General features: G+C 44.8%; 1 protein-coding gene across 5 annotated transcripts in view; it reads right to left on the reverse strand.

Moving 5' to 3' along the window:
* The window catches only part of CCDC27 (coiled-coil domain containing 27), a 74085-nt gene that overhangs the window by 23739 nt on the left and 23770 nt on the right, over positions 1–26576 (reverse strand). For 4 of the 5 annotated variants that reach the window (XM_073603704.1, XM_073603706.1, XM_073603708.1 and 1 more), the window contains exons 2-9: positions 20567–20758; positions 18919–19048; positions 17368–17531; positions 15615–15776; positions 12351–12581; positions 5098–5338; positions 3711–3841; positions 2324–2401 (exon numbers count right to left, since the gene is read on the reverse strand). In XM_073603704.1, the coding sequence (XP_073459805.1) occupies positions 2324–2401; positions 3711–3841; positions 5098–5338; positions 12351–12581; positions 15615–15776; positions 17368–17531; positions 18919–19048; positions 20567–20758 (1329 nt within the window). The remainder of the gene's footprint in view (positions 1–2323; positions 2402–3710; positions 3842–5097; positions 5339–12350; positions 12582–15614; positions 15777–17367; positions 17532–18918; positions 19049–20566; positions 20759–26576) is intronic. The other variant, XM_073603705.1, reaches the window with a different exon arrangement.

Raw genomic sequence — 26576 nt, forward strand, 5'->3', positions numbered from 1 at the left:
TTATGATCGCAAATCGTAAATTCATAAATGTGAAAAAATTCGTAAATTCGAAACCCTGAGCATTCGAAAATCTGAAAAAATAACTAATAATAACTTAATTTATACTAACTATTAAATTATAGGTATTGGGATTTCCTTTCAAATTTGACTGTTAGTGAACGTAACGAATACGAATCTATCCGAAGTTACAAATGATCCGAAATAACAAATGCCGCATCTAAACGAATGGAACGGAACAAAATAATAATAGTACAGTAAATAACAATAATAATAATAAAAGTTTATTATTATTATTAATTCATTCCATTCCATTGATTTAGATGCGGCATTCGTTATTTCGGATAAATTCGTATTAATTACGTTCCGCTAAAAGCCAAATTTGAAAGGAACTTCCAATACCTATAATTTAATCGTTAGTAATAGTTGTTATTATTAGTTAGTTATTATTTTGGATTTTCGGATTTTTGAATTTCGAATTTACGAACTTACTATTTTTTTCCAATTCACGATTTCTTTTGAATTTAAGAATATTTTCGAATTTACGAATTTTCTAATATTTGAATTTACAAATTTTCGGAAAAGTTTGTTAAACGGGTTTTCGTTAATTCAGATATTTCCAAATTAACGAATTTGTCGAAATTCGTTAAAAAAAGGAATTCGGAAAAAAAAAAAACGAATTGCATATGTCTACTGTGCTACCTCCTTTTCTTCAGGAGTCGGGACCATTGTGCATTCATCTATGTACTTATATTGTACGGCATTGTAGACCGTAGTGATAAACGCCACCACTTGTTTATTTGTTTTAGTAAATCTATACTTTGGCGTCTATTTATAAAAAAAACAAAGAACAATGTCTCATCATTTACACACCCGCCATGAATAATCCCTGTAATTTACCCAATATGTTTATTTCCGACGATCCTTAGCTCCATCTAGTGGCCATAATTTTTTTTTTTTTGATTGAGGTATTTCAATACTGCATTATGGCCACTAGATGGAGCTGCTGACCACAAGAAATAAACAAATTGGGCAATCGATGGGGACTGCTCGTGGTGCGTGTGTAAATGTCTCATCATTTACACACCCGCCACAAATAGTCCTCATAATTTCCCCAATACGTTTATTTCCTACGTTCATCAGCGCCATCTAGTGGCCATAATTTGGTACTTTTCTGAGTGAGGTATTTCAAGCATTATGGACACTAGAGGGGGACGAGAATCATAGGGAATAAACTAATTGGGCAAATTATGAGGATTACTCATGGCGGGTGTGTGAAGGATGAGACATTTACGCACGGGCCACAAGAAGTTCCCCTTTATTTGCCCAATTTGTTTATTTCTTGTGGTCGGCAGCTCCATCTAGTGGCCACAATGCAGTACTGAAATACCTCAAGCAGAAAAAAAATGAATTATGGCCACTAGATGGAGCTAAGGGTCATAAGAAATAAACATATTGGTCAAATTATGGGGGCTATTCGTAACCCATTATTTGCCCTTATTTGTTTATTTCCAGCTCCATCTAGTGTCCATAACACTTGAAATACCTCTATCAGAAAAATACCAAATTATGGCCACTAGATGGAGCTGAAGATCATAGAAAATAAACAATTTGGGGCAATTATGGGTACTACTTGTGGCGGGTGTGTAAATGATGAGACACCAGCCACGATAAGTCCCACTTATTTGCCCAATTCGTTTATTTCCTGCGTTCGTCAGCTCCATCTAGTGGCCATAATGCTTGAAATACCTCAATCAGAAAAATATAGAATTATGGCCACTAGAGGGAGCTAACGAACACAAGAAATAAACATAAATAATGGAGACTACTTGTGAGACATTTACACACCCGCCACGATAAGTCCCACTTATTTGCCCAATTCGTTTATTTCCTGTGTTCGTCAGCTCCACCTAGTGGCCATAATGCCGTATTGAAAAACCTTAATAAAAAAAAATACAGAATTATGGCCACTAGAGGGAGCCGCGGATCATAGGAAATAAATATATTGGGCAAATAATGGGGATCATTTGTGACGGGTGTGTAAATTTTGAGACGTTTTCTTATTTTTTTTTATAAATAGACCCTAAAGTTTAAAATGTAGGTCAAAGCGCAGCAACACACGTTATCAATTGTGGTGTGAGTCCGCCGCAAATGAAAAATTCCAACAGGGAGGATCAGATTCCCATTGTAATGCCAGCAATAGGTGGGCGGCGTTGAGAACCGTAGGGATTTATCTGATTGGCTGTCATTATCAGTGAAACTCAAATAGGCATAAAAAAAGATTTCTTGGGCTTTAGGGCGGGTCACATAATTATCGGGTTGTCACCTCTCTCTGGTAATAGTTCTCCTTCTCCATCGCCGCCATTATCTCTTCGTGTTTCCTTTCTTCACGCATGCTGGAAAACTAAAAAAAAGCAAATCAATATTCACATTAATAATAACAAAGATGAATAAAATATGGACGTGTGTCGTGTGCCCGCCCAATGATGTGTGATTCCCGCTCAGCAAGTTTTGTGACACCCATCCCCCACCTTCATCCTGCTCAGTATATAACAAATCAGCAAAAAGTCTCAATGAAAATGTCGGCACTCATCCACAGACTGTAAAATCTTATGTAACTGTAATGAGCACACCATGGTATAGACAGTGTTGACGTGATTCAGCTTGGTACAGCCTTAGTTTTTGTTATGACTAAGGCTGCACCTAGCTGAAACGCGTCAACACTGTCTATGCCTTGGTGTTTTCATTATAGTTATTTAACCCTAAGATTTTACAGTCAGTGGATGAGTGCCGACTTTTGTGTTCAGACTAAATGGTGGGCATCCGGTGGGCCCCTAGATGCAGCACCATCACTTGCACGCAGACATCGGACCTATCTGGTGTGAGCAGCCCACGTGTCCTACGAGTTTCTACTTCTATTTTTTTTGTTCATTCCCCGACTTAGTTGGGGTAGGCGAAACACTTGGGTGGGTCAGCCGCGCCTCTTTACCCTTGACCTCTGGGGACACGCCTTCTGACCTTTGACCTTTGGTGCAGTTTCCTATTCCAATCCCTGAGTCCTAACCTTGTTCTTCAAGGGAAAACACTAACCCTACCCCTAACCCTAACCCTAAACCCTAAACCTAACCCTAACCCCATCCCTAACCCCTAAACCCTAAACCCAACCCTAACCCTAAACCCAACCCTAACCCCAACCCTAACCCTAAACCCAACCCTAACCCTAAACCTAAACCCAACCCTAACCCCTATCCCCAACACTAACCCTAACCCCAACCCTAAACCCTAACCCCAACACTAACCCTAACCCCAACCCTAAACCCTAACCCCTAACCCTAAACCCTAACTCCAACCCTAAACCTAACCCCAACCCAAACCCAAGACCCTAACCCCAACTGACCTTTGACCTATGAACTTAAACCCTAACTCTAAGTGCATCTCCACTTTATGACTCCCCCACCCTAAAACCCCTACCTTTCCCAGATCCTGCTCGGTTTGTCGGAAACAGGGTAAAAAAAAATAGATTTTGGATAGTGATTCAGCAACACTCAAAATGGGAGGGTCCTCCCCGAGCGCCACCTTAACTCCTCCCCATGCAGCTCCCAGTGCCCGAAATATGTTGGCAGATCAGAACGGCATTTAGATAAGAAAACGGACTCCATAGTACCCGGTGAGGTCACATGACAGAAGAGATCACGCCGCCGCCCGGTCTGTACCTTGTTGGACATGGCCTTCAGCTGCACTCCTCTCTCTATCAGCTCTCTCTGTAAATCTTCTTTTTCAGACTCGGATTTTCTGAGTTTGGATTGGTGGGAGAAGACCGTCCTCTGCAGAGAGGAAATGACACCTGCGGAGATAAAGGAGATGGCATATTGCTCCTGTGTGCGGTCACTGCTCTGTCTGGGTGTGACATGAACCCCCCAGGTGACCAGAGGCAGGAGGGGGGGGGGGGGCATGGAGATCTCATTGTTGGAGTATATAGGTATATAGGACTTACAAGAATGCAGTGACCTCCAATGACCCCGTAGGCTCCACCTACATAAGTATAACTGAAGGCAAATCTTCTAATGGGGACAGAGGGAAGAGATATCCTCTCACTTCCTGTTTAGTCTACAAGACAGGAAGTGAAGGGAAATCTCCATAATGAGACACAGATGTCGAAACATTCCTAATGGCGCCGCCCACACATCTGCCAGCATGCGCGGTGCGGAGTTCGGTGCAGCGCGATTTTTGTAAAAGTGGTCGGGGACTTTTTTTGCCCGTTTTTCCCATTGAAATGAATGGGCTTCCCTATACACAATGCACAGGAATGCACGGGAAACGCACGCATGCGTGGTGTGAATGGAGCCTCAAACCTTGTTTACACTTGTGGTTCAGGGGGCTGTAAAAATAAATTTTTACTGCCCCCAACCACCCCCCCCCCCCTTAAGCTACAAAGGTAGCGAAGGGAGGGTACATATCCAATGGCCGCCCTGCTGTCTCATTCAACTGAATGGGGCCCCCCCGCAACCGCAATGCATGTGATCTCTGCGTGTTAATGTGGAGTTTAGGAGGTAATAGAACGCCTCCCCACCACCAGTCAAATGCCCTCTAAAGAGCGACCCAACACCAGTGTAAACAAGAACTTTCTGTATGTATAACAAAAAATATTTTGTCACTAAGAGAAATGTTTATATATTTTGTATTTTTTATTTATTCAAAGATTCACACATCATTGAGTTGTTTTGGTAGAGATATAGCACTTACCACGGTCACTTAGTATATGGCTGTTTGGTACAGCTATAGTACTTTCAATTATTATTGTCTTTTGCATCACTGGTTATAATTTATAAGTACTTTATTCACCATTATTTGATTTTTATGGTGTTTATAGCGCCACTATTTTATTTATTTAGAATACGTTTTTACATTATATTTTTTTAAGTTGGCAGCTACAGGTATCACAGTGTAATTAATACCATAGCGCAGTGGTGGTTCATCAGGTTTATTGTGCGCGACACTTGATCGCCGTTTTTTTATATTAAAAAAAAGGAAAAAAAATGGCCTAATTCTATATTATAATAATATATATTTTAAAATATTTTAAATGTTGCTTTACTGTACCTTGTGAAATGTTATAATCCTTCCTGATGAGCTCCAATTCCTCCTGAAGTTTCTGTAGTTCTGGAATTTGTTGCTCGGATTCGTCCACAGATCCAACATCGTCCTTCTCCTCCTCCTCATCCTCCTCCTCATCCTCCTCCTCATCCTCCTCTGGTTCTGCTGTGAAATCTGCAATTGGTTCTGCTGTTGTTTTCTCTCCATCTAATGTGTGTGCCGCGTTCTCATCGTCATGTAAGATCTGCTGATTATTATTATTATATTATATGATATAGGATTATTCATGTTATTATATTATTATTATTATTATATAATATGATATGGGATTATTAATGTCATTATAATACAGTAATTACCATATATATATATATATATATATATATATATAGTGCCAGTGTGTGCAGAGGGGGACAGTACAATGACAATACCATTCAAGACAGGGAGGGCGAGGAGGGCCCTGATCCTGAGAGCTTACAATCTAAAACTACAGATGAAGATTGATAACTTAGGGATCTGGGTTTAAAACATTTTTTAAAATACATAGCCGTTCGTCCAGGGAATCTGCATTTACATTCACTCTACGTGAATTGGCCACTCCCCCCCCCCCCCCCCCCTTCCTGCCCGGGTCAATTCTCAGCTTTCAGCGCTGTCACACTTTGAATGACAATGACTCGGTCATGTAAACACTGTACACATAGGACATTTTTATCATTTATTTCACACAAATAGATTTTTCTTTTGGAAGTATTTAATCACCACTGGGGGGTTTATTTTTGTCAAACAAACGAAAAAAAAAGACAGAAATTGTGGACGAAAAAATGTGTTTCTGTTATAAAATTTTGCAAATATGTAATTTTTGTCCTTCACTGATGGGCATTGATGAGGACGCACTGATGGGCACTGCAAAGTTGCACTGATCTGCACTAATGGGCACTGATGGGGCTGCACCGGTAATCAGTGTAAACAATGTACTGACAGCCTTGATAGTTATCAGCTCTCCTTTCCTCACACAGAGACAGCAGGCGAGGAAAGGGCAAATCTGTTTAGTGATTGGCCCTTTTCCGAAGGACAAAACAGTCACAGAGAGCGCCCACTTCGTGCCCCGGCGGCACGTAGAGGACTGGGCTCTGGGGGAACGTCCGGGGACGCATATAAAGAAAAGTGCAGCGCTAACCACTAAAAACATAATCAATACCAATATTCATATCTCACAATAAATGGTATAAACGGTGCGTGAAATACATAAGTGTATAAAGTTATATAGTGAACTTTCTAAATCATAAGCATTGAGTCCGTTGTACAAGAAATGTTTGTAACACACTTGTAACCAATTAGTCCCTAAAGGGTGAAAGTCCTGAGAGGTGTGTATCACCAGAAAGTGAAAAAACTTATGAAAGTGTTGATAGGAGATCCACCACCACTCAAATTGGGGGCTTACCGGAACGACTGGACTCAGATGGGTGTACACCCACTGAGCCAATCAGGCTTGTAAACGTGGGGATCCGAGATGGTATCTGTGTAGCATGGACGCTAATCCAGGTAACCCGGGTACTTGTAAGGATATGTATATGGCAAAGGGAACAAATCCACTCAGGCATCCACGTCACATGTAGACAGACACAAATCTGATGGAGGGCATTGTTCCAGAACTCCCAGGCAGCAGGTAGACTGTTGGCATGGACCATAGGGTGAGTACATGGATTGAAAACTGGCTACAAGGGCGAGTTCAGAGGGTGGTGATAAATGGGGAGTACTCGGAATGGTCAGGGGTGGGTACTGGGGTCCCCCAGGGTTCTGTGCTGGGACCAATCCTATTTAATTTGTTCATAAATGACCTGGAGGATGGGATAAACAGTTCAATCTCTGTATTTGCAGACAATACTAAGCTAAGCAGGGCAATAACTTCTCCGCAGGATGTGGAAATCTTGCAAAAAGATCTGAACAAATTAATGGGGGAGGGGCGACTACATGGCAAATGAGGTTCAATGTAGAAAAATGTAAAATAATGTATTTGGGTGGCAAAAATCTGAAGTCAATCTATAGACTGGGGGGAGAACCTCTGGGGGAATCTAGGATGGAAAAGGACCTGGGGGTCCTAGTAGATGATAGGCTCAGCAATGACATGCAATGCCAAGCTGCTGCTAATAAAGCAAACAGAATATTGGCATTAAAAAGGGATCAACTCCAGAGATAAAACGATAATTCTCCCGCTCTACAAGACTCTGGTCCGGCCGCACCTGGAGTATACTGTCCAGTTCTGGGCACCAGTCCTCAGGAGGGACGTACTGGAAATGGAGCGAGTACAAAGAAGGGCAACAAAGCTAATAAAGGGTCTGGAGGATCTTAGTTATGAGGAAAGGTTGTGAGCTCTGAACTTATTCTCTCTGGAGAAGAGACGCTTGAGAGGGGATATGATTTCAATTTACAAATACCGGACTGGTGACCCCACAATAGGGATAAAACTTTTTCGCAGAAGAGAGTTTAATAAGACTCGTGGCCACTCATTACAATTAGAAGAAAAGAGGTTTAACCTTAAACTATGTAGAGGGTTCTTTACTGTAAGAGCGGCAAGGATGTGGAATTCCCTTCCACAGGCGGTGGTCTCAGCGGGGAGCATTGATAGCTTCAAGAAACTATTAGATAAACACCTGAATGACCGCAATATACAGGGATATGTAATGTAATACTGACACATAATCACACACATAGGTTGGACTTGATGGACTTGTGTCTTTTTTCAACCTCACCTACTATGTAACTATATATGTAAGTTCAGCAGCATGCCAGAGAATCGGCAGTGGAAAATATGAAGATTGCCATTCCCAAACCTGAAGTGCTGACAACAGGGCAGAGCTCTGCTAACCTCTGCCCAGAAATGATAGCATCTTCTGGGTTCCATGGACAGGAGATGGTGAACCTCTATCCCCAGACATCAGTTGCAGAGACATGGGATTTGATAGACTTTTCTGCTGAGGAAGAACAACCTGATGAGCCTCCAGCAGAAGAGCTGTTATCAGGGCCAAAGTTCACTGTGTTCTGCCCAGCACCAACAGTGGCTTCGGCCTTCTTGAGAGAAGAGGTAGTCAGCCTTTCTCCCACAACACTGACAGGGACATGTGATTTTCTGCCAGCAGCATCTATGGAGTTAAAACAAACTTCTCCAGCTGAAGATCTGGTAACTGAACAGAGGGTCCAAGACCTCTGTCCCACACTTTTACCACTTCCAGAGACTGGGGATTTAATAGACGTTTCTGTAGAGGAGGAACCACCTAGCAAACCCCCAGCAGAAGTGCTGGCAACCGGACAGAGGGTCCAAGACCTCTGCCCCACACCTGTGGCAGTTTCGGAGGCTCAGGGTGAGAAGGTGGCAATCACTTACCAGCAGCAGATACAGGGGGAGAAGGGAGAGGAGGTGTGTGTTGTCCCTCCCCAACAGTTGGCCAGGGTGGAGGAAGCGGCCTTTCCTCCCCAGCAAAGATCCGTGCACCTGGTAGACAGTACCATCGACATGTCATCCCAGCAGCCAGATGAGGGAATGGAAAAGGAAGCAGCCGGCTCCCTTTTCCAATGGCAACTACACAGTTTGGGAGTGGAGGAAGCCAGCCTCCTGCCCCAACTGTTAGCTGAAGCGGAGGATGCGGAGTCCCCATCAGAAGTGCTGGCAACAGAGCAGAGTGCTACCAACCTCTTCCCAGCACCGGCAACAACTGTGGAGTTCCAGGGAGCCGGGGCTGTTGGCCCCCCTCTCCGACGACAAGCTGATGTAGTGGAGATGCTACTCCCAGCTGAATCGCTGGCAACAGGGCAGAGCGCCGCTGGCCTCTGCCTAGCACCTAGTGTCTCTCTACAGCTTCAGGAAGCTGGGGTGATCGGCCCCTCTGCCCAGCAGCAGACCGAGCCCAGGAATGTTAAAAACAATCCAGCTGAAGCCCTGGCAGCCAGACAGAGAGTAAATGACCTCTGCCCCACACCTACTGAGGTCAACTATTCCGTGCAGCCAAGAAAGGAGATCATGCGGGAAGACTATGTGAGTTCACTCTGCCTGACTAACGCATGTCCAGACCAGGTGGAGGTCTGGGACATTGTTAGTCAACCTTTGATGGGGGAGAAATGTGACAGACTCACCCGGGACAGAGGCTATTGGAGGGGACTGAACGCAAGCCTCTTGCCCACCGATTATGGGCCCTAGCATTTGGGGGAATGGTGCTCTCTGTGAGCTGTATGCCTGGGGACCCTGGGGTTGGTGTTACTTTGGATTCAGCTCCATGTCCCCCCAAAACACACAGACTCTGGGAACCCTTTATATGCCATATTAGAATGATAAGACTGAATTATACTGTTGGGACACATCCTGTGAGGAGATGCTGGTGTCATCAACTACCTGTGTTTATGCTAATTGAGTGAGCTAATCACATTAGCCACCAGCACTGGCTAGGAGACGAACTGTTGATGACTAGGCTGAGGAGGGGGGGAGATTGTTGTTTGTATTGTTAATTGTAATTAGCTCCAGCTATTGTGTTTATACTACTGTGTGAAGCTCGGTGCCCACAAGTCTGTCATCTGGTCTGGGTAAATGTTTTAGTAAATTAGCTCATGTTAATTAGGTTAGCTTTGAGTCAGCCTGCTGTATAAATGTGTGTGAGATCTCAAATAAAGAGTTAGTCCTGATGTACTCCAAGACTGGTGTTGTCTAGTTCTTGGGGGTTCCTATAGCCAGATCCATTGGGCTCGTGTTCCAGAACTTAGGAAGCGGTATACTGACGGAAGCACTCAAGCGGAGTGAGGGACGTTCCGTGACAACTTTCATAAGTTTTTTCACTTTCTGGTGATACACACCTCTCAGGACTTTCACCCTTTAGGGACTAATTGGTTACAAGTGTGTTACAAACATTTCTTGTACCACGGACTCAATGCTTATGATTTAGAAAGTTCACTATATAACTTTATACACTTATGTATTTCACGCACTGTTTATACCATTTATTGTGAGATATGAATATTGGTATTGATTATGTTTTTAGTGGTTAGCGCTGCACTTTTATTTATATGCTTTTACTCACAGGATCAGATCACTTGTATGTGCTAGCTGCTTACACACATTTGTTTTTGACAGCGCAATATTTTCACATATATTTTATATAACGTCCGTGGACGCCCTCCCAGAACCGGAAGACCACGCTGTAGCCATCTTCCAGCTATAGCATAGTCGGCAAGTGGTTGACAAGTGCGCTTTTATTAAAATATAGCATTATGGCCACTAGATGGAGCTGAGGAGCATAGGAAATACATATATATTTGCAGCAAGAGATACAAGGTAACAATTCTAGAGAGAGGGAATTACAAAATAAGTATAATCAATGGTTACATTTCTTTGCGAATTCCTTCCTCAGCTCCATCTAGAGACCAGAATGAGGCATTTTACTCCTGCCCATAAAAAAACAACATTCGTTCTAAAGTGACAAATATCCTAAAGAACGTTCATTTTTGCCAAATTCTCACAGGATGAATGTTCATTCAGATACACTGGAGGAATTGCTATGACATTTTGTATATAAATAGACCTCTTAGTCTGCTGGTGGCCTCCTCATAGACAGTGTTATCTATGACCAGGTTTACTTTTAGGCCTCGTACACCCGGCCGGGTTCAGCTGTGCTTTACAGAAGACTTACAAAGCTTTCAGCAAGCTTCTCATACAACTTTCTTTCCACCCATGTAAGGCATATGTGTGAGAGCAAAGAGGGTGGTCTGTAAAGCTGAAACATTGTACATATGCATCAATGGATAGCCGGGATTTCTGTGCTCCCTGTATGCTCCCAGCACAGTGACCGAGCTGACAGGCAGCACTTGGCTTCTTGTTATGACCATGTGACCATTGTGACTGCAAATCATAGTGGTCATGTGATCAGGAGGTCCATCCTGCCCCCCCCCCCCCCCACTCTTTCCCCGGGTGCATAGACCCACTAAGAGGGATGCTGGGGCTGGGCAGGATGGAGTTAAATCACCCTTCAGCTGCAGTTGGGAGCTTCTAAACACAGACCATAATAGGAGAGCTGACCGTCATGGTGGACAAGCTGCCAGCAGACATCAGTTCCTAAGGTGAGGGTGAAGTCATCCTCTTTCCAGCCAGAGCTCGGAGAACATTAAGTAGCCCAAATCTCACAAGAAGACCATCAACATCTCGGGAGATTGGGGCCACCATGCATTCCTTGGAACGTGGCCCCCAGCACTACGGACGGTGGGAGAAGTGAGTTTATTATCTATTTTTTCCTCCACAGGTTCTCTTTTGCCCCTTTATGTGGTGTTTAAGGAAGGTGGAGTGGGGGGGGGGGGGGGGGCGATCACTGAAGAAATGGATTTTGCCTGAAGTGCACGGTCCCCTGGAAGCCTTCTGATAAACCACCAAAGGCCTCCCACTACAAAGATTCCTGCTCTGATGCCGGAGGTAACAAAAACAAGGGGGATCTCATTGGGGACAAGAAGAGCAACAAAATCATTTCATTTCATAGAGCGGGGAAGAGGTAGAACCTCTGTCCTCTGCCATTGGGGAAGGGGGAACCCTGCAACACCAGGACAGGAAATGTAAGGAAGAGGGGTCAATGGGGGAGGAAGGCACAAGCAGCAGCCAACCCAACTATCTAACCTAAATAACCCAAACTATGCTAAACAAAACACAAACGTCAAACAGAGGGGAAAATGAACATGGCTCCCAGGATATCCTATAAATCATGTCCTAAATCCCAAAGGAAATATCAATATAATTGGCCCCTTCTTCAGGAGAAGAAGTGTCCCGTCTCTAATATCACTCCCAGGAGTCCGCGATTCAGAACTATCACTCCTCAGCCCTGATGAAGGGGCACTTTAGCCCCCGAAACACATTGGATTTCTTTTATTACCTGCTTCATGTAATAACAACATTCTGGACACTAACAATTGAGTCGACAACAACTAAGACCTTTAAAAGTCTTTATTGCTATCTGTGCCTTCCTGCGCCCCCATGGACCTCATTTCTTGAGTTCTTTCTGGGAGTCATAGGGTTAAAAAAGTGAGCGATTACCTCCCTTATGGAGACACAGACAGAAATAAAAACCCAACAGGGGTTCTTACCCCATACTTCATCCATGGCTAAAAAATAGTTTTAGCTGTTGGGCTAAGGTAGGTACACTACGTTACATATAAATATTCAGTATGTGATCTGTTTGTGAGTAGGATGCTTTTTCCAAGATACAGAACTTGTGAAATCAGTAATACTTCGTTACCTCGGCCTCCATCTGAGGGCTCTGACCGTCTCCATGTAGCTCAGAGAAGCTCCCAGCCAAGGATATGGTGGAGACATTTCTCTTCGAGTTTTTGAACAGATCCCGGGGACTTGTTGGTGAATTCAGAACTTCCTGTGTCACATCCCGGGCGGGGGAGCATTCCTCGTATTCAGGGAATCCAACTGTACTATGGAGGCTTCCATCATCCAACTGCTCCACCCAAGAACTCTCCTAAAATAACATGAAGCAGTCAGTAACCAACAGAGACACACCGTGTTTACGGGCTTGTGAAGGTACATAGACTATCAACAGACCCCCATTACCATAGACCACCATGATCACAATACTCCAATAATGAGTACATAGGCTACTAATAGACCACCATTACCATAGACCACCATTATCATAGACCGCCATGATCACAATACTCCAATAATGAGTACATAGGCTACTAATAGACCACCATTACCATAGACCACCATTATCATAGACCGCCATGATCACAATACTCCATAGGCTACTAATAGACCACCATTATCATAGACCACCATGATCACAATACTCCAATAATGAGTACATAGGCTACTAATAGACCACCATTATCATAGACCACTATTATCATAGACCACCATTATCATAGACCACCATGATTACATCCATCATCACAATACTCCAATAATGAGTACATAGGCAACTAATAGACCACCATTATCATAGACCACCATGATTACTACACTTCAACAATGAGTACATAGGCTAATAATAGTACATAGACTACTAATAGCCCACCAATACCACAATATTCCATTATTGAGTACATACAGTAGAATACTAATAGACCACCATGATCCCAATACTCTATTAATGAGTACATAGACTACTTATAGACCACCATCATCACAACACTCCATTATCGAGTGCGTGGGCTAGAAATAGACCATCATTATCACAACAGAGTTTGGCTCTTTGTTGAGTGAAAATTGGCGCAGCCATGTTTGGGGGTGGTAAGAAAAAAAAGCGTGTGGACCACCTGTTTTTACCTCTTGTGTGAATGAGGCCTTTTTAGGCCAACAAAGTTAAAAGGGATGAGGTTCCCTGCCTCATAACCCCCCCTGGGGTTGAAATTTTTGGGGTGCCTTTGGACTCCATTGAGTGACCTGAGGTGACCTAACGGGTATGGATTACGTGCTCTTTTTGATATTGGTGGGCCTCACAACTTTTTTTCTTATCTGTAGTGTGAGGTTCCTCTTAAAATTCATATCAGACTTGAAGGACCTGGTATGAATTGAGGGAGGCATGCTGTTTTTTTTTTGTGTGTGGGTCCCCCATTAACATTTATATCAGACCCTTTAAATGAATGGAATCCTGGGCTGTGAAAAGGCCGGGAGAATGAAGAGGCCGGGAGAACGAAGAGGCTGGGAGAACAAAGAGGACGGGAGAACGAAGAGGCTGGGAGAACGAAGAGGCCGGGAGAACAAAGAGGCCGAGAGAACGAAGAGGCCGAGAGAACGAAGAGGCCGAGAGAACGAAGAGGCCGGGAGAACGAAGAGAACGGGAGAACGAAGCGGACAGGAGAACGAAGAGGCTGGGAGAACGAAGAGGCTGGGAGAACGAAGAGGCTGGGAGAACGAAGAGGCTGGGAGAATGAAGAGGCCGGGAAAACGAAGAGGCCGGGAGAACAAAGAGGACGGGGGAATGAAGAGGCTGGGAGAACGAAGAGGCCGGGAGAACGAAGAGGCCGGGAGAACAAAGAGGCCGGGAGAACGAAGAGGCCGGGAGAACGAAGAGGACGGGAGAACGAAGAGGACGGGAGAACGAAGAGGACAGGAGAACGAAGAGGCTGGGAGAACGAAGAGGCTGGGAGAACGAAGAGGCTGGGAGAATGAAGAGGACGGGAGAACGAAGAGGACGGGAGAACGAAGAGGCTGGGAGAATGAAGAGGACGGGAGAACGAAGAGGACGGGAGAACGAAGAGGACAGGAGAACGAAGAGGCTGGGAGAACGAAGAGGCTGGGAGAATGAAGAGGACGGGAGAACGAAGAGGACGGGAGAACGAAGAGGCTGGGAGAATGAAGAGGACGGGAGAACGAAGAGGACGGGAGAACGAAGAGGCCAGGAGAACGAAGAGGCCGGGAGAACGAAGAGGCCGGGAGAACGAAGAGGCTGGGAGAATGAAGAGGCTGGGAGAACGAAAAGGCTGGGAGAACGAAGAGGACGGGAGAACGAAGAGGACGGGAGAACGAAGAGGATGGGAGAACGAATAGGCTGGAAGAATGAAGAGGACGGGAGAACGAAGAGGATGGGAGAACGAAGAGGCCCGGGAGAACGAAGAGGACGGGAGAACGAAGAGGCCGGGAGAACGAAAAGGCCGGAACTGTCATTTTACCAACACTTTTTTGTTTGTCAGTGTTGCTGTAGCAGGTTGTATACATCCTACAAACATATCACTTTACAGGCAGGTTAGGGGCACAACCCCCCCGGCATTTTATTTAATGGAGTTTTCAAAATGTTTCACTTTAAGCATTAATAAAATTTGCTGATTTTTTTCACACATTTTGTTTGCTTTGGTACATGTCCCCCAGTGCAGTGCCCAGCCCCCCCCCCCCCCATGTTATTTGTGTGACAATCATTTGCCTTTCAACCTAATAAATGTCCATTACTGTCTTTTAACTAGACATTTGCACTGACAAAAAATTTGTTAATTTTCGTTTCATTCCTCTTTTTGCTTTTTTCGGAAAATTTGAAATTCGGAAATTTCCGAAAATTCTAATTTTCGAAATGTTTTTTTTCGAATTTCTGAATTTTCAAATTTCCGAATTTTCACATTTCCGAATTCTCCAATTTCTGAATTTTGAATTTTCCAATTTCCGAAATTTCGAATGACCAAATTTTCGAATTTACGAAATTTCGAATTTTCAGAAATTTCGAATTTTCGGAAATTTCGGAATTAACTCATTTGTCAAAATTCGTTAAAAAACTAATTTGGAACTAAACGAATTGCACATGTCTACTTTTAACGTTCGACTCCCATTGACTTCAATAGGGTTCTGCTTCAGCAACCAATCTTTAGTCATATTAACCGAATCTGCCTTGAACCAAACCGAGGTACAAGATACTGCCACTGTGCAGCAACTGGAAGTATAAAATGAACAAATGGAATGGGTCACATGATCTCTCACCAACTGCTGCAGAATCCTTATTGGCTCCTCCACTTTAGCCATATAAGGACGATAATACTAACAAAATCCCGGAAAGGTGACCGACCTCCTCTCTGCCGGTAGGTGGGCGGCTCGGGTGATGGAGATCGCTCTGAAGTTTGGAGATCTCGTTTCTGAGAGTTGAAATGATCTGATCCTTCCGCTTCGTCTCCACCTCGAACCTGGACAGACGATTGATCTCTTCTCCCAACTTTAGAAGGCATCGCTCCTAGAAACACATAACATGGCGTTGGTGTCACTTTACATACAGGGACCCTGTGATCATTTTAACAATGCAAACGGGGGGCCACAGACAGCCATAGAGACCAGATGGGGGCGCTAACTCTTCCCTGCTGTATCCAAAACTAGCAAAAAAAAGTTTTTGTAGCACGATGTGATATTTATAATAAAACTGAAGTTATTTTTTAAATAATAGACTAAGGGGAGGACAAAATTGCAATTTTGAATATTCTCAGGTTATATTCTCTGCCATTGGAATGTGTGCTTGCTGAAAATACTGCATAATGGCCACTAGATGGCGCTGAGGAGCATAATTATTTCCTATGGTAGTCAATGCATTATCATTGGAAATAAGTGCAGTATTTTCTGGATTCACACATTCAAATTACAGAGAATTTAGCCTGAGAACATTCGATTTTGCCTCATCTGCAGCTTCAGTGGAGGAACAGCCATGCCAATTCCTTATAAATGCACTCCTATGCAGGGGCGGACTGACCATTCGGGCACTCGGGCACTGCCCGAGGGCCCCATGCCACTAAGGGGCCCCATCAGGGTTGCCAGCCTCAATAAAACCAGGGACAGTATGTAAAAATCTGTGTTTTTTTAAAAATCCCAAGATTATAGCTGCCCCGCCTCTCCAGTGCCTTTTCAGTGTGTGTATGTGTATTCTGTGTGTATATACTGTGTGTGTATATTGTGTGTCTGTGTGTGTATACTGTGTGGCCCCATAATCTATTGCCTGGGGGCCCCATAATCTCCTATTGCCTGGGTGCCCCATAATCTCCTATTGCCCGGGGGCCCCATAATCTTCTCCATTTGCTCGGGGACCCCATAATCTCCTATTGCCCGGGGCCCCATAATCTCCTATTGCCTGGGGCCCCATAATCTCCTATTGGCCGGGGGCCCCATGAGTTGTCAGTCCGCCCCTGCTCCTATGTGATAATTAAAAAAAAAAAAAAAAAAAAAAAAATATATATATATATATATATATATATATATATATACATGCCAATAAACTGCACACATCACTTGATATGTTTGGAAATCCAGATGGATTGCAGCAGAACAGACATTTATAATGAAAACCTATGGAGATGATTTGATTCACTTTCTAATAAAACAATGTGTTTTTCTCAGCAGTGTTTCCAAAATCTCATGTGACATATTATGTCTGGTAATATTAGTGGATATTTGCTTTTTTAGGATGAGGAAAGGCTGAAAGATGACTTTCTGGACATTAGATGTTGGTTGGACATCTGAGCACCATCAATTCACTTTATATAACCAAACAGCCCCACCCACACACGTTTCTTTCTACATAGAAGGCTTGGGGCGGGGGGGGGGGGGGGTGAATGGACATGCCCAGAGATTGGCTACTCCTTGGGCAAACCAGGGCACATAGTTTGAAGTTACCAACACGGCAGAAGTTACCAACACGGTCCACCATCATCGTTAAAGTGGAGGTGCCCATATTAGCCCCAGATATGAAGACTCTCTGATCTAGATAAAGCCTGGTGGGAACACTTGAGTCAAGTCTATGGACACCTTAGGAGACACACATTGAGGTTGATGATTTCTACCTTCTCATGGAGCACCGACATATACCATGGCGTCTTTATCTCTACAGAGGTGAGATATGTCTGAGGGCTGTGAGTTCCGATGTGATGGAGAATCGGCGAGGAGCCGTCCCAAATGCTGCTTCTGTTGTGATCGGCGGAGCTATGAATGTGAGGGAGCTTCCGGTCTATAACGTTGTAATGAAGAGCAACAGAAGAAACAAGGTCACATCATGGAGAACTATTTATCAAGGGATAAAAATTAGACATTTGTCAGCAAAGTCGGAGATCGGCTTCTGTATAGTTATAGCCAGGTGCTTGACTAGAGACAACGTGCAATTTAGAACACTGTGCTGCAATTCTCTCTGGACTTCAGCTGAATGGGTTAACATGACCTCGCCTCCATCCACCAGGGGGAGCTGACAAGCAAAAAAGAGGCTCAAGAGACTTGAAAGTTGGCAGTACTGACTCATGGGAGGTGAAGTTTGGAAAGTAAACATTACTATGGCAGTCTATGGACCATTGGACTACACTTCCCAATGGGTGCCAGGTATAATGGGAGAGTTGTATTTTTCTCATCTCTTTGCTGCCAGAAGACTGACCCCTGTTGCTGTATTGCTGGGACTGGTGAGAGGACACTGCTGCCATTAACCTGTTGTTGCTAGCAGAGAGTGAACACATAGGAACTGACCATCTTACTAGCCGTATTATTTACTGCATGCAGACTTTACTGGGACTGTGCTCATGTGCACCACCATAAAGACTGGGCCCCAGTGCTAACCAGCTGAAGACCTAGGGCTAAAGACTGCTCACTCACTGCTTCACAAGAACTTTGCCTATTGTCCATAGTAGGAGGTACCTCTTTAGGGAGTCTTAAATTTCATTGCTGCCATTCATATAGAGTACACTCTAAAGCAGGGGGTCCCAAACTGGTGGCCCTCCACCTGTTCAGAACTACAGGTCCCATCATGCCTTTGCCTGTGGGAGACAGGCTTGTAATTGTTAGCCTTGCAATGCCTCATGGGACTTGTAGTTTCACAACAGCTGGAGGGCCACCAGTTTGAGACCCCCTGCTCTAAAGAGCTCTATAGCTGACTGTTTATAGAGGAATTATCGCAGTATTGTTACTGCTTTAATACATAAGCTCAAAAATGTACAGCTCTCCATCAACATCAATGGGAACCAATAAGTATTCTGATTGGCCCATTCACACAGGGGTCAGGCTCTACCCCCCCCTCTAAAAAGCAATGCACATTGGTAAAACGCGTTAGGAAGGAGCGGTCTGGGGTGGGGACTATGTGTGTGCAGCTATACCACATGATATCTCAGTGAAGAGTTTTTGGATTGGATATCGATGTGAAGTTTCCTTTTCATCACAGACCCTTGACAACCATCGGAGATAAGCTTCTGGAACCGGCACCCTGGTGTCCACAGGGAGTGAGAGGAGCGCAGGTCTGGAGCCTGCTCAATGATTGGGTGTATGAATCATCAGAATGGCAGACAAAAGTTCTGGAGTCAGTAAATATGGAACACAGAAGAAAAACTGAACACTATTAATATTCTGGAAACCGTTACCCATCGGGAAAGAGAGTCCACCATTTTTATAATATCCATGGTGTGATCCGCCAGAGGAGTGCAAGTCGGTGACCTGAGAGGAGATGATGCTTTCAAAGGAGAACGCCGCGCTGGATGAAAATCCCGGAGACTGCAGGGAGAAGAAAATTCTCTGTTACATAAAGACAAGAAGGTGGAAACCCCCTCGAAATGGGTGAGCCGGGTAGGCGGAGCTGGGAACTCAGAGATCTTTCAGGGAGGAGATATGAAAAGCCAGCAGAGAACTCAGGAACCTCCAATAAATGGAAATATTGGATGAAATTATCCACCATTCCTACCAGCCCTCATTATAAGGAAGAGAGATCTATGTGTGTCCCCTGTAATCCCAATCACAAATAGTAACTTTCATGTTCTATAAGAAACCCCCCCCTTGTCAAGTCTACCTATCTATCCATCCCAATATTACAGGGTTATCTATCTATCTATCTATCTATCTCTCTCTCTCTCTATCTATCTATCTATCTATCTATCTATCTATCTATCTATCTATCTATCCATCTATCTATCTATCTATCTATCTATCTATCTATCTAATCTATCTACCATATCTATCAATTTATATCTACAGTATCTCACAAAAGTAAGTACACCCCTCAGTCACATTATTGTAAATTCTTCTATCTTTTCATGTGACAACACTGAAGAAATGACACTTTGCTACAATGTAAAGTAGTGAGTGTACAGCTTGTATAACAGTGTAAATTTGCCGTCCCCTCAAAATAACTCAACACACAGCCATTAATGTCTAAACCGCTGGCAACAAAAGTCAGTACACCCCTAAGGGAAAATCTCCAAATTGGGCCCAATTAGCCATTTTCCCTCCCAGGTGTCATGTGACTCGTTAGTATTACAAGGTCTCAGGTGTGAATGGGGAGCAGGTGTGTTAAATTTGGTGTTCTCGCTCTCACTCTCTCATACTGGTCACTGGAAGTTCAACATGGCACCTCATGGCAAAGAACTCTCTGAGGATCTGAAAAAAAAGAATCTATCTATCCTCCTGGGTATCAGGTCTATGGCCAGTGATTATATTCCTATATAGGAAGAGGTGGAGATGGAGAATTATTATCAATAAAGAGAGGTGAAGCCGTTTCATGATTTAAACACTTTACAGCCAATCGGGTTAAATGTGGATTTTGATTCACACCTATTTTTTGTGAACGTGGATGCAATCTTTATTGTTGCGGTTATTGTTAAAATCTCTAAATATCAGAAAAGTCTTCCAGGTCTACTCAGTGACTTGTAAGCCGTAACTAAGGAAGATGTTAGGAGTTCATGTCAGAAAATAATGTCAGTTCCGATGAGCGCAGATAATTGGAGTAAGGTGGTGAACATAAGACGTGAGGAACGTTCCAGCAAATAGACCCAAAAATGTTTCCTGTTCATTGTTCATTTTTAAATATTGTTACTCTCTGTGGATTAATAAAGAAGAAGAAAAGTGCTGCAGCTACTTTGTATCCTTTGTATGTTGGGACTGCAGACAATTTCAGCTGATGGCACCTGTGTATGAGCGATAGGTGTGCGGTACACCTTACATTTATTACCTATATACAGTATATATTATATATATATATATATATATATATACACACACACACACACACATTATTACCTGAGCTTCGTAGGAACAGATGGGCTCCTGGGCTGACTTGCTGTACTTCTCTCTCCTGGAATCGATTTTGGGGATCCTCCATCTTGCTGTCTGGGGTCTCCGGACTCCCGTCCATTGCAGGTCATGAAGACTCTGCATTTTCCAGTCGGTTTTATCTTTCATGTCTCCTAAAGGTTTTGTCACCATCACAGCCTGCAAGAAAAAAAACAAAAAACGCCCCCACTATGCATTGTGTTGTAGTAACAGCAAAGACTGAAGACAAAGGTAAAATGATGCCATTAAACGCTCCCAGATTAGCTCTCCGGCTTCCATCAGAGAAAAGGATTTTGCATCTAATGGTCTCTAAAAGCTATTTGTGCCATCATGTTACCCCGGTGACAACCCATTCAATCTGCAACCTGAAATTAGGAAAGGCTTGTCAGGTACAAACCCAGCAATAAAGGGATTAAACTAGAGGTATGACAGGAGGTGAGAGCCAGGAAGTAATTTATGACCGACCACACCCAGCCTGAGCACTCTCCACACCGAGCCTCAGCACTCTCCACACCGAGCCTGAGAACTCTCCACACCGAGCCTCAGCACTCTCCACACCCAGCCTGAGCACTCTCCACACCGAGCCTCAGCACTCTCCACACCGAGCCTGAGCACTCTCCACACCGAGCCTGAGCACTCTCCACACCGAGCCTGAGCACTCTCCACACCGAGCCTGAGCACTCTCCACACCGAGCCTGAGCACTCTCCACACTGAGCCTGAGCACTCTCCATACCAAGCCTGAGCACTCTCCACACTGAGCCTGAGGACTCTCCACACCGAGCCTGAGCACTCTCCACACCGAGCCTGAGCACTCTCCACACCGAGCCTGAGGACTCTCCACACCGAGCCTGAGCACTCTCCACACCGAGCCTGAGCACTCTCCACACCGAGCCTGAGCACTCTCCACACCGAGCCTGAGCACTCTCCACACCGAGCCTGAGCACTCTCCACACTGAGCCTGAGCACTCTCCATACCAAGCCTGAGCACTCTCCACACTGAGCCTGAGGACTCTCCACACCGAGCCTGAGCACTCTCCACACCGAGCCTGAGCACTCTCCACACTGAGCCTGAGGACTCTCCACACCGGGCTTGAGCACTCTCCACAACAAGCCTGAGCACTCTCCACTCTGAGCCTGAGCACTCTCCATACCAAGTCTGAGCACTCTCCACACTGAGCCTGAGGACTCTCCACACCGAGCCTGAGCACTCTCCACACCGAGCCTGAGCACTCTCCACACCGAGCCTCAGCACTCTCCACACTGAGCCTGAGGACTCTCCACACCGGGCTTGAGCACTCTCCACAACAAGCCTGAGCACTCTCCACACCGAGCCTGAGCCCTCGCCACACCGAGCCTAGGCACTCTCCACACCGAGCCTGAGCCCTCTCCACACCGAGCCTGTCCACCCTCCACACCGGGCTTGAGCACTCTCCACAACAAGCCTGAGCACTCTCCACACCGAGCCTGAGCACTCTCAACTTCGAGCCTGAGCACTCTCCACACCAAGCCTGAGCACTCTCCACACTGAGCCTGAGGACTCTCCACACCGAGCCTGAGCACTCTCCACACCGAGCCTGAGCACTCTCCACACCGAGCCTGAGCACTCTCCACACCGATCCTGGCCACTTTTAACACTGAGCCTGAGCACTCTCCACACCAAGCCTTGCCACCCTCCACACCGAGCCTGAGCACTCTCCACAACGAGCCTGAGCACTCCCTACACCGAGCCTAAGCACTGTCCACACCGAGCCTAAGCACTGTCCACACCGAGCCTGAGCACTCTCCACACCGAGCCTGGCCACTCTCTAGACCAGCCCTTCTTAACACAGAGGAACCTTTGAAATAACTTTCCAGTCTCAGAGAACCCTCTGCTAATATCTACATCTCATGATACATTAGTGTGATGGTCAGTGGGAAGAATGCTCCTTACACTTGTGGTCTCACTGACGTATAAATTTTGCTATACACTACGCGTAATCCATGTCTCCTGTGCGAAATAAGCGCCCTTTAAGGCTTCTGGTATAATGCATCTGTGTACACCCGTATCTTCCCAAGTAACACAGACATGACCACCGTCCTCACATCCTGAGCTCCACCAACAGCCAGCCTCTGACCACGGGCGCCATGTTTATTTATATAACAATAGAGCTTGATTGCTTCACAATCAGCCAATCATGCACAGGCAAACAGGAGGAGTTATACAAATCTCAACCAATGAACAATAACTAGGGGAGTTTATGGGCGTGTCTGGGCAGGGGCAGTGTATGATTTCCCGCCTCTTTTACCTCTAAGCTGTGTTCTCCAGTAAGACAAAGAAAGCCACATGGCAGGCCTAAGAACTCATGAACACTGCCCCCAACCACAGCGCACACAATGACCCCCCGACCACAGCGCACACAAAGACCCCCCGACCACAGCGCACACAAAGACCCCCGACCACAACACACACAAAGAGCCCCCGACCACAGCGCACACAAAGACCCCCCGACCACAACACACACAAAGACCCCCCGACCACAACGCACACAAAGACCCCTCAACCACAGCGCACACAAAGACCCCCCAACCACAGCGCACACAAAGACCCCCCGACCACAACGCACACAAAGACCCCCTGACCACAGCGCACACAAAGACCCCCCGACCACAACACACACAAAGACCCCCTGACCACAGCGCACACAAAGACCCCCCGACCACAGCGCACACAAAGAGCTCCCAACCACAACGCACACAAAGACCCCCCGACCACAACACACACAAAGACCCCCTGACCACAGCGCACACAAAGACCCCCCAACCACAGCGCACACAAAGACCCCCCGACCACAACGCACCCAAGGACCCCCCGACCACAACACACACAAAGAGCCCCCGACCACAGCGCACACAAAGACCCCCCGACCACAATGCACACAAAGACCCCCCGACCACAACACACACAAAGACCCCCTGACCACAGCGCACACAAAGACCCCCCAACCACAGCGCACACAAAGACCCCCCGACCACAACGCACCCAAGGACCCCCCGACCACAACACACACAAAGAGCCCCTGACCACAGCGCACACAAAGACCCCCCGACCACAATGCACACAAAGACACCCCGACCACAACACACACAAAGAGCCCCTGACCACAGCGCACACAATGACCCCCCGACCACAGCGCACACAAAGACCCCCCGACCACAGCACCCACAAAGAGCCCCCGACCACAACACACACAAAGACCCCCCGACCACAATGCACACAAAGACACCCCGACCACAACACACACAAAGAGCCCCTGACCACAGCGCACACAATGACCCCCCGACCACAGCGCACACAAAGACCCCCCGACCACAACACCCACAAAGAGCCCCCGACCACAGCGCACACAAAGACCCCCCGACCACAGCGCACACAAAGACCCCCCGACCACAGCGCACACAAAGACCCCCCGACCACAACGCACACAAAGACCCCCCGATCACAACGCACACAAAGACCCCCCGACCACAACACACACAAAGAGCCCCCGACCACAGCGCACACAAAGACCCCCCGACCACAACACACACAAAGAGCCCCCGACCACAATGCACACAAAGACTCCCATTTTTAACGTTGGTGTGAATCCTTATTCTGCATTGTTCAGAGAACAACATATACCCAGATTATTCTACCATTCCTGAGGATGGGAGATTATCTGCAGAGACATGCCATAGCCCCCCCATGTGCTAATCAGACACACGAGAGACACGAGCGTACATCCCCCCCATAACTGATAATGTCTTCTCAGAGTGAATACATTCCCCCCAGACGATCGTTCTGTGCATTGCACAGGGGCCCTTCACTGGCGGACATATCCTCATTCTGTAAACAATTCTCTACATCTTACAGGAAGCTTTTCACTACCAAACGGATCTCAACTGGCGTCAGTCTGCCCCGGTCCGCTCTTTAGAGCGGTCTGCAGGAAAACCAACACCGGGAGACACTGTGACAATACATATTATATACATCTTCATAATATTTCCACAACAATACAGATAAGTAAAGATGAATGGTGTCAGCGGGAACTTATCTGAGAAGCAGAAATTGCTCATTGCTCAGGGAACCCCTAGAAACCTCTGGAGGAACCCTAAAGTTCCATGGAAACCGGCCCTAGAACAGTGCAGAGTGGGAAGGATTGCAGACCTGAGTGTCAGCCTTCTACAAGACCTTTTTTTGGGGGCAATATCTGGGTGTTCCCATTATTATTAAAGGAGGCTTCCATGTTCCAATAAGCCCCCAATGGTGTTTTTTTTTTATAGTTTTTTTATATCACACAGTATTTGCGCAGCTGTTTTTCAAACACAATTTTTTTGGAAAAAATACTTTTTTTTATTAAAAAACTTAATGCAAAAAAACCCAATACACAACCCAAATTTCTTGTAAAATATAAAAGATGATGTTACGCCGAGCAAAATAGATACCAAACATGTCACAATTTACGCCGTTGCGTACGAGCAGGCGGAGATGGGGGCATTTACATTTTTTAAAATTATTATTTATTAATTTATTTTAATTTGTTTTAAGCTGTTGCTTTGAATTTTTTTTTCATCACTTTTATTGCTGTCACAAGGAATGCAAACATCACATGTGATAGCAAAAGTCATGTGACACAGGACCTCTTCAGGGAGAGATCCCTCCTCTGCCCTTAAAAGTATTCAAAACACCAAGATAGGTGTGATCAAATGCTTTTCATTTTTGAAAATGGTGCCGTTTACATCCGGGAAGACCAGAAGTGGTGTTTGCTCATCGCTTCCGGATTACTATACATATCATAGAGGTGATCAGAGCCATTCTGGTCTTTGATCGTCTCTATGATAAGCCTGCAGAAGCTATGGCTGGTCGATTGGGACTCCCGGTGGGACGAGAGATCCTTCGTCACAGAAGCAATCCAACAGGTAGTTAGCCGCTAGGATTGTTTTTACAAGAGAGACAATCGCCGGCTCTAACAAATGGTATCGGGGTGGTGTCTGCAGCTGCATATCATCCCGGTATAACAACCACAAACAATACATAACAACCACTACAAATATATTGTATACATACAGAATATATGATTTAATACATTGTATACATACAAGGTACATTATATAATACATTGTATACTTACAGGATCCATTATATAATACATTGTATACATACAGGATCCATTATATAATACATTGTATATATACAGGATACATTATATAATACATTGTATATATACAGGATACATTATATAATATATTGTATACATACAATATCCATTATATAATATGTGGTATACATAGAGGATCCATTATATAATACATTGTATACATAGAGGATCCATTATATAATACATTGTATACATACAGGATACATTATATAATACATTGTATACATACAGGATCCATTATATAATACATTGTATACATACAGATCCATTATATAATACATTGTATCTTTCTCTTTTTGCAGGAGAGGAAAATATTCACAAACAAAAGCGTGTTAAAAAAAAAAGAAGTAAATTAATTAAAAATGTAAAATAAAGAAAAAAATAACAAGATCCAGGATGCAAAATGCTATTGATTCTGGGCTGTACTACGGGTCCAAACAACAAGTAACATCCACATATGGGGTATCACTGCGATCGTCAGGAGAAGGAGAATTTATTTTGGGTTATTCTTTGGTAGTAAATTATGCAAAAAATATACAGCTACATTTAAAATAAATATATATTTTTTTGAGCCAGTTGTCTTTTGATAAAACAAATAAATCAGGAGATATCCATTATTATTTGGATTAGGTTGGACTTGATGGACTTGTGTCTTTTTTCAACCTCACCTACTATGTAACTATGTAATTTACCACAAAAGGAAAGTCCAATTTGTCCTGAAAATAAAAAACCGCGATATAATCCACCAGAATACACAAAGTAGTAGTGATGATATCTACAGTTTTACTAACATACCTGTATG

This window comes from Aquarana catesbeiana, linkage group LG10 (genome assembly GCF_042186555.1).
Source record: "Aquarana catesbeiana isolate 2022-GZ linkage group LG10, ASM4218655v1, whole genome shotgun sequence".
NCBI lineage: Eukaryota > Metazoa > Chordata > Amphibia > Anura > Ranidae > Aquarana > Aquarana catesbeiana.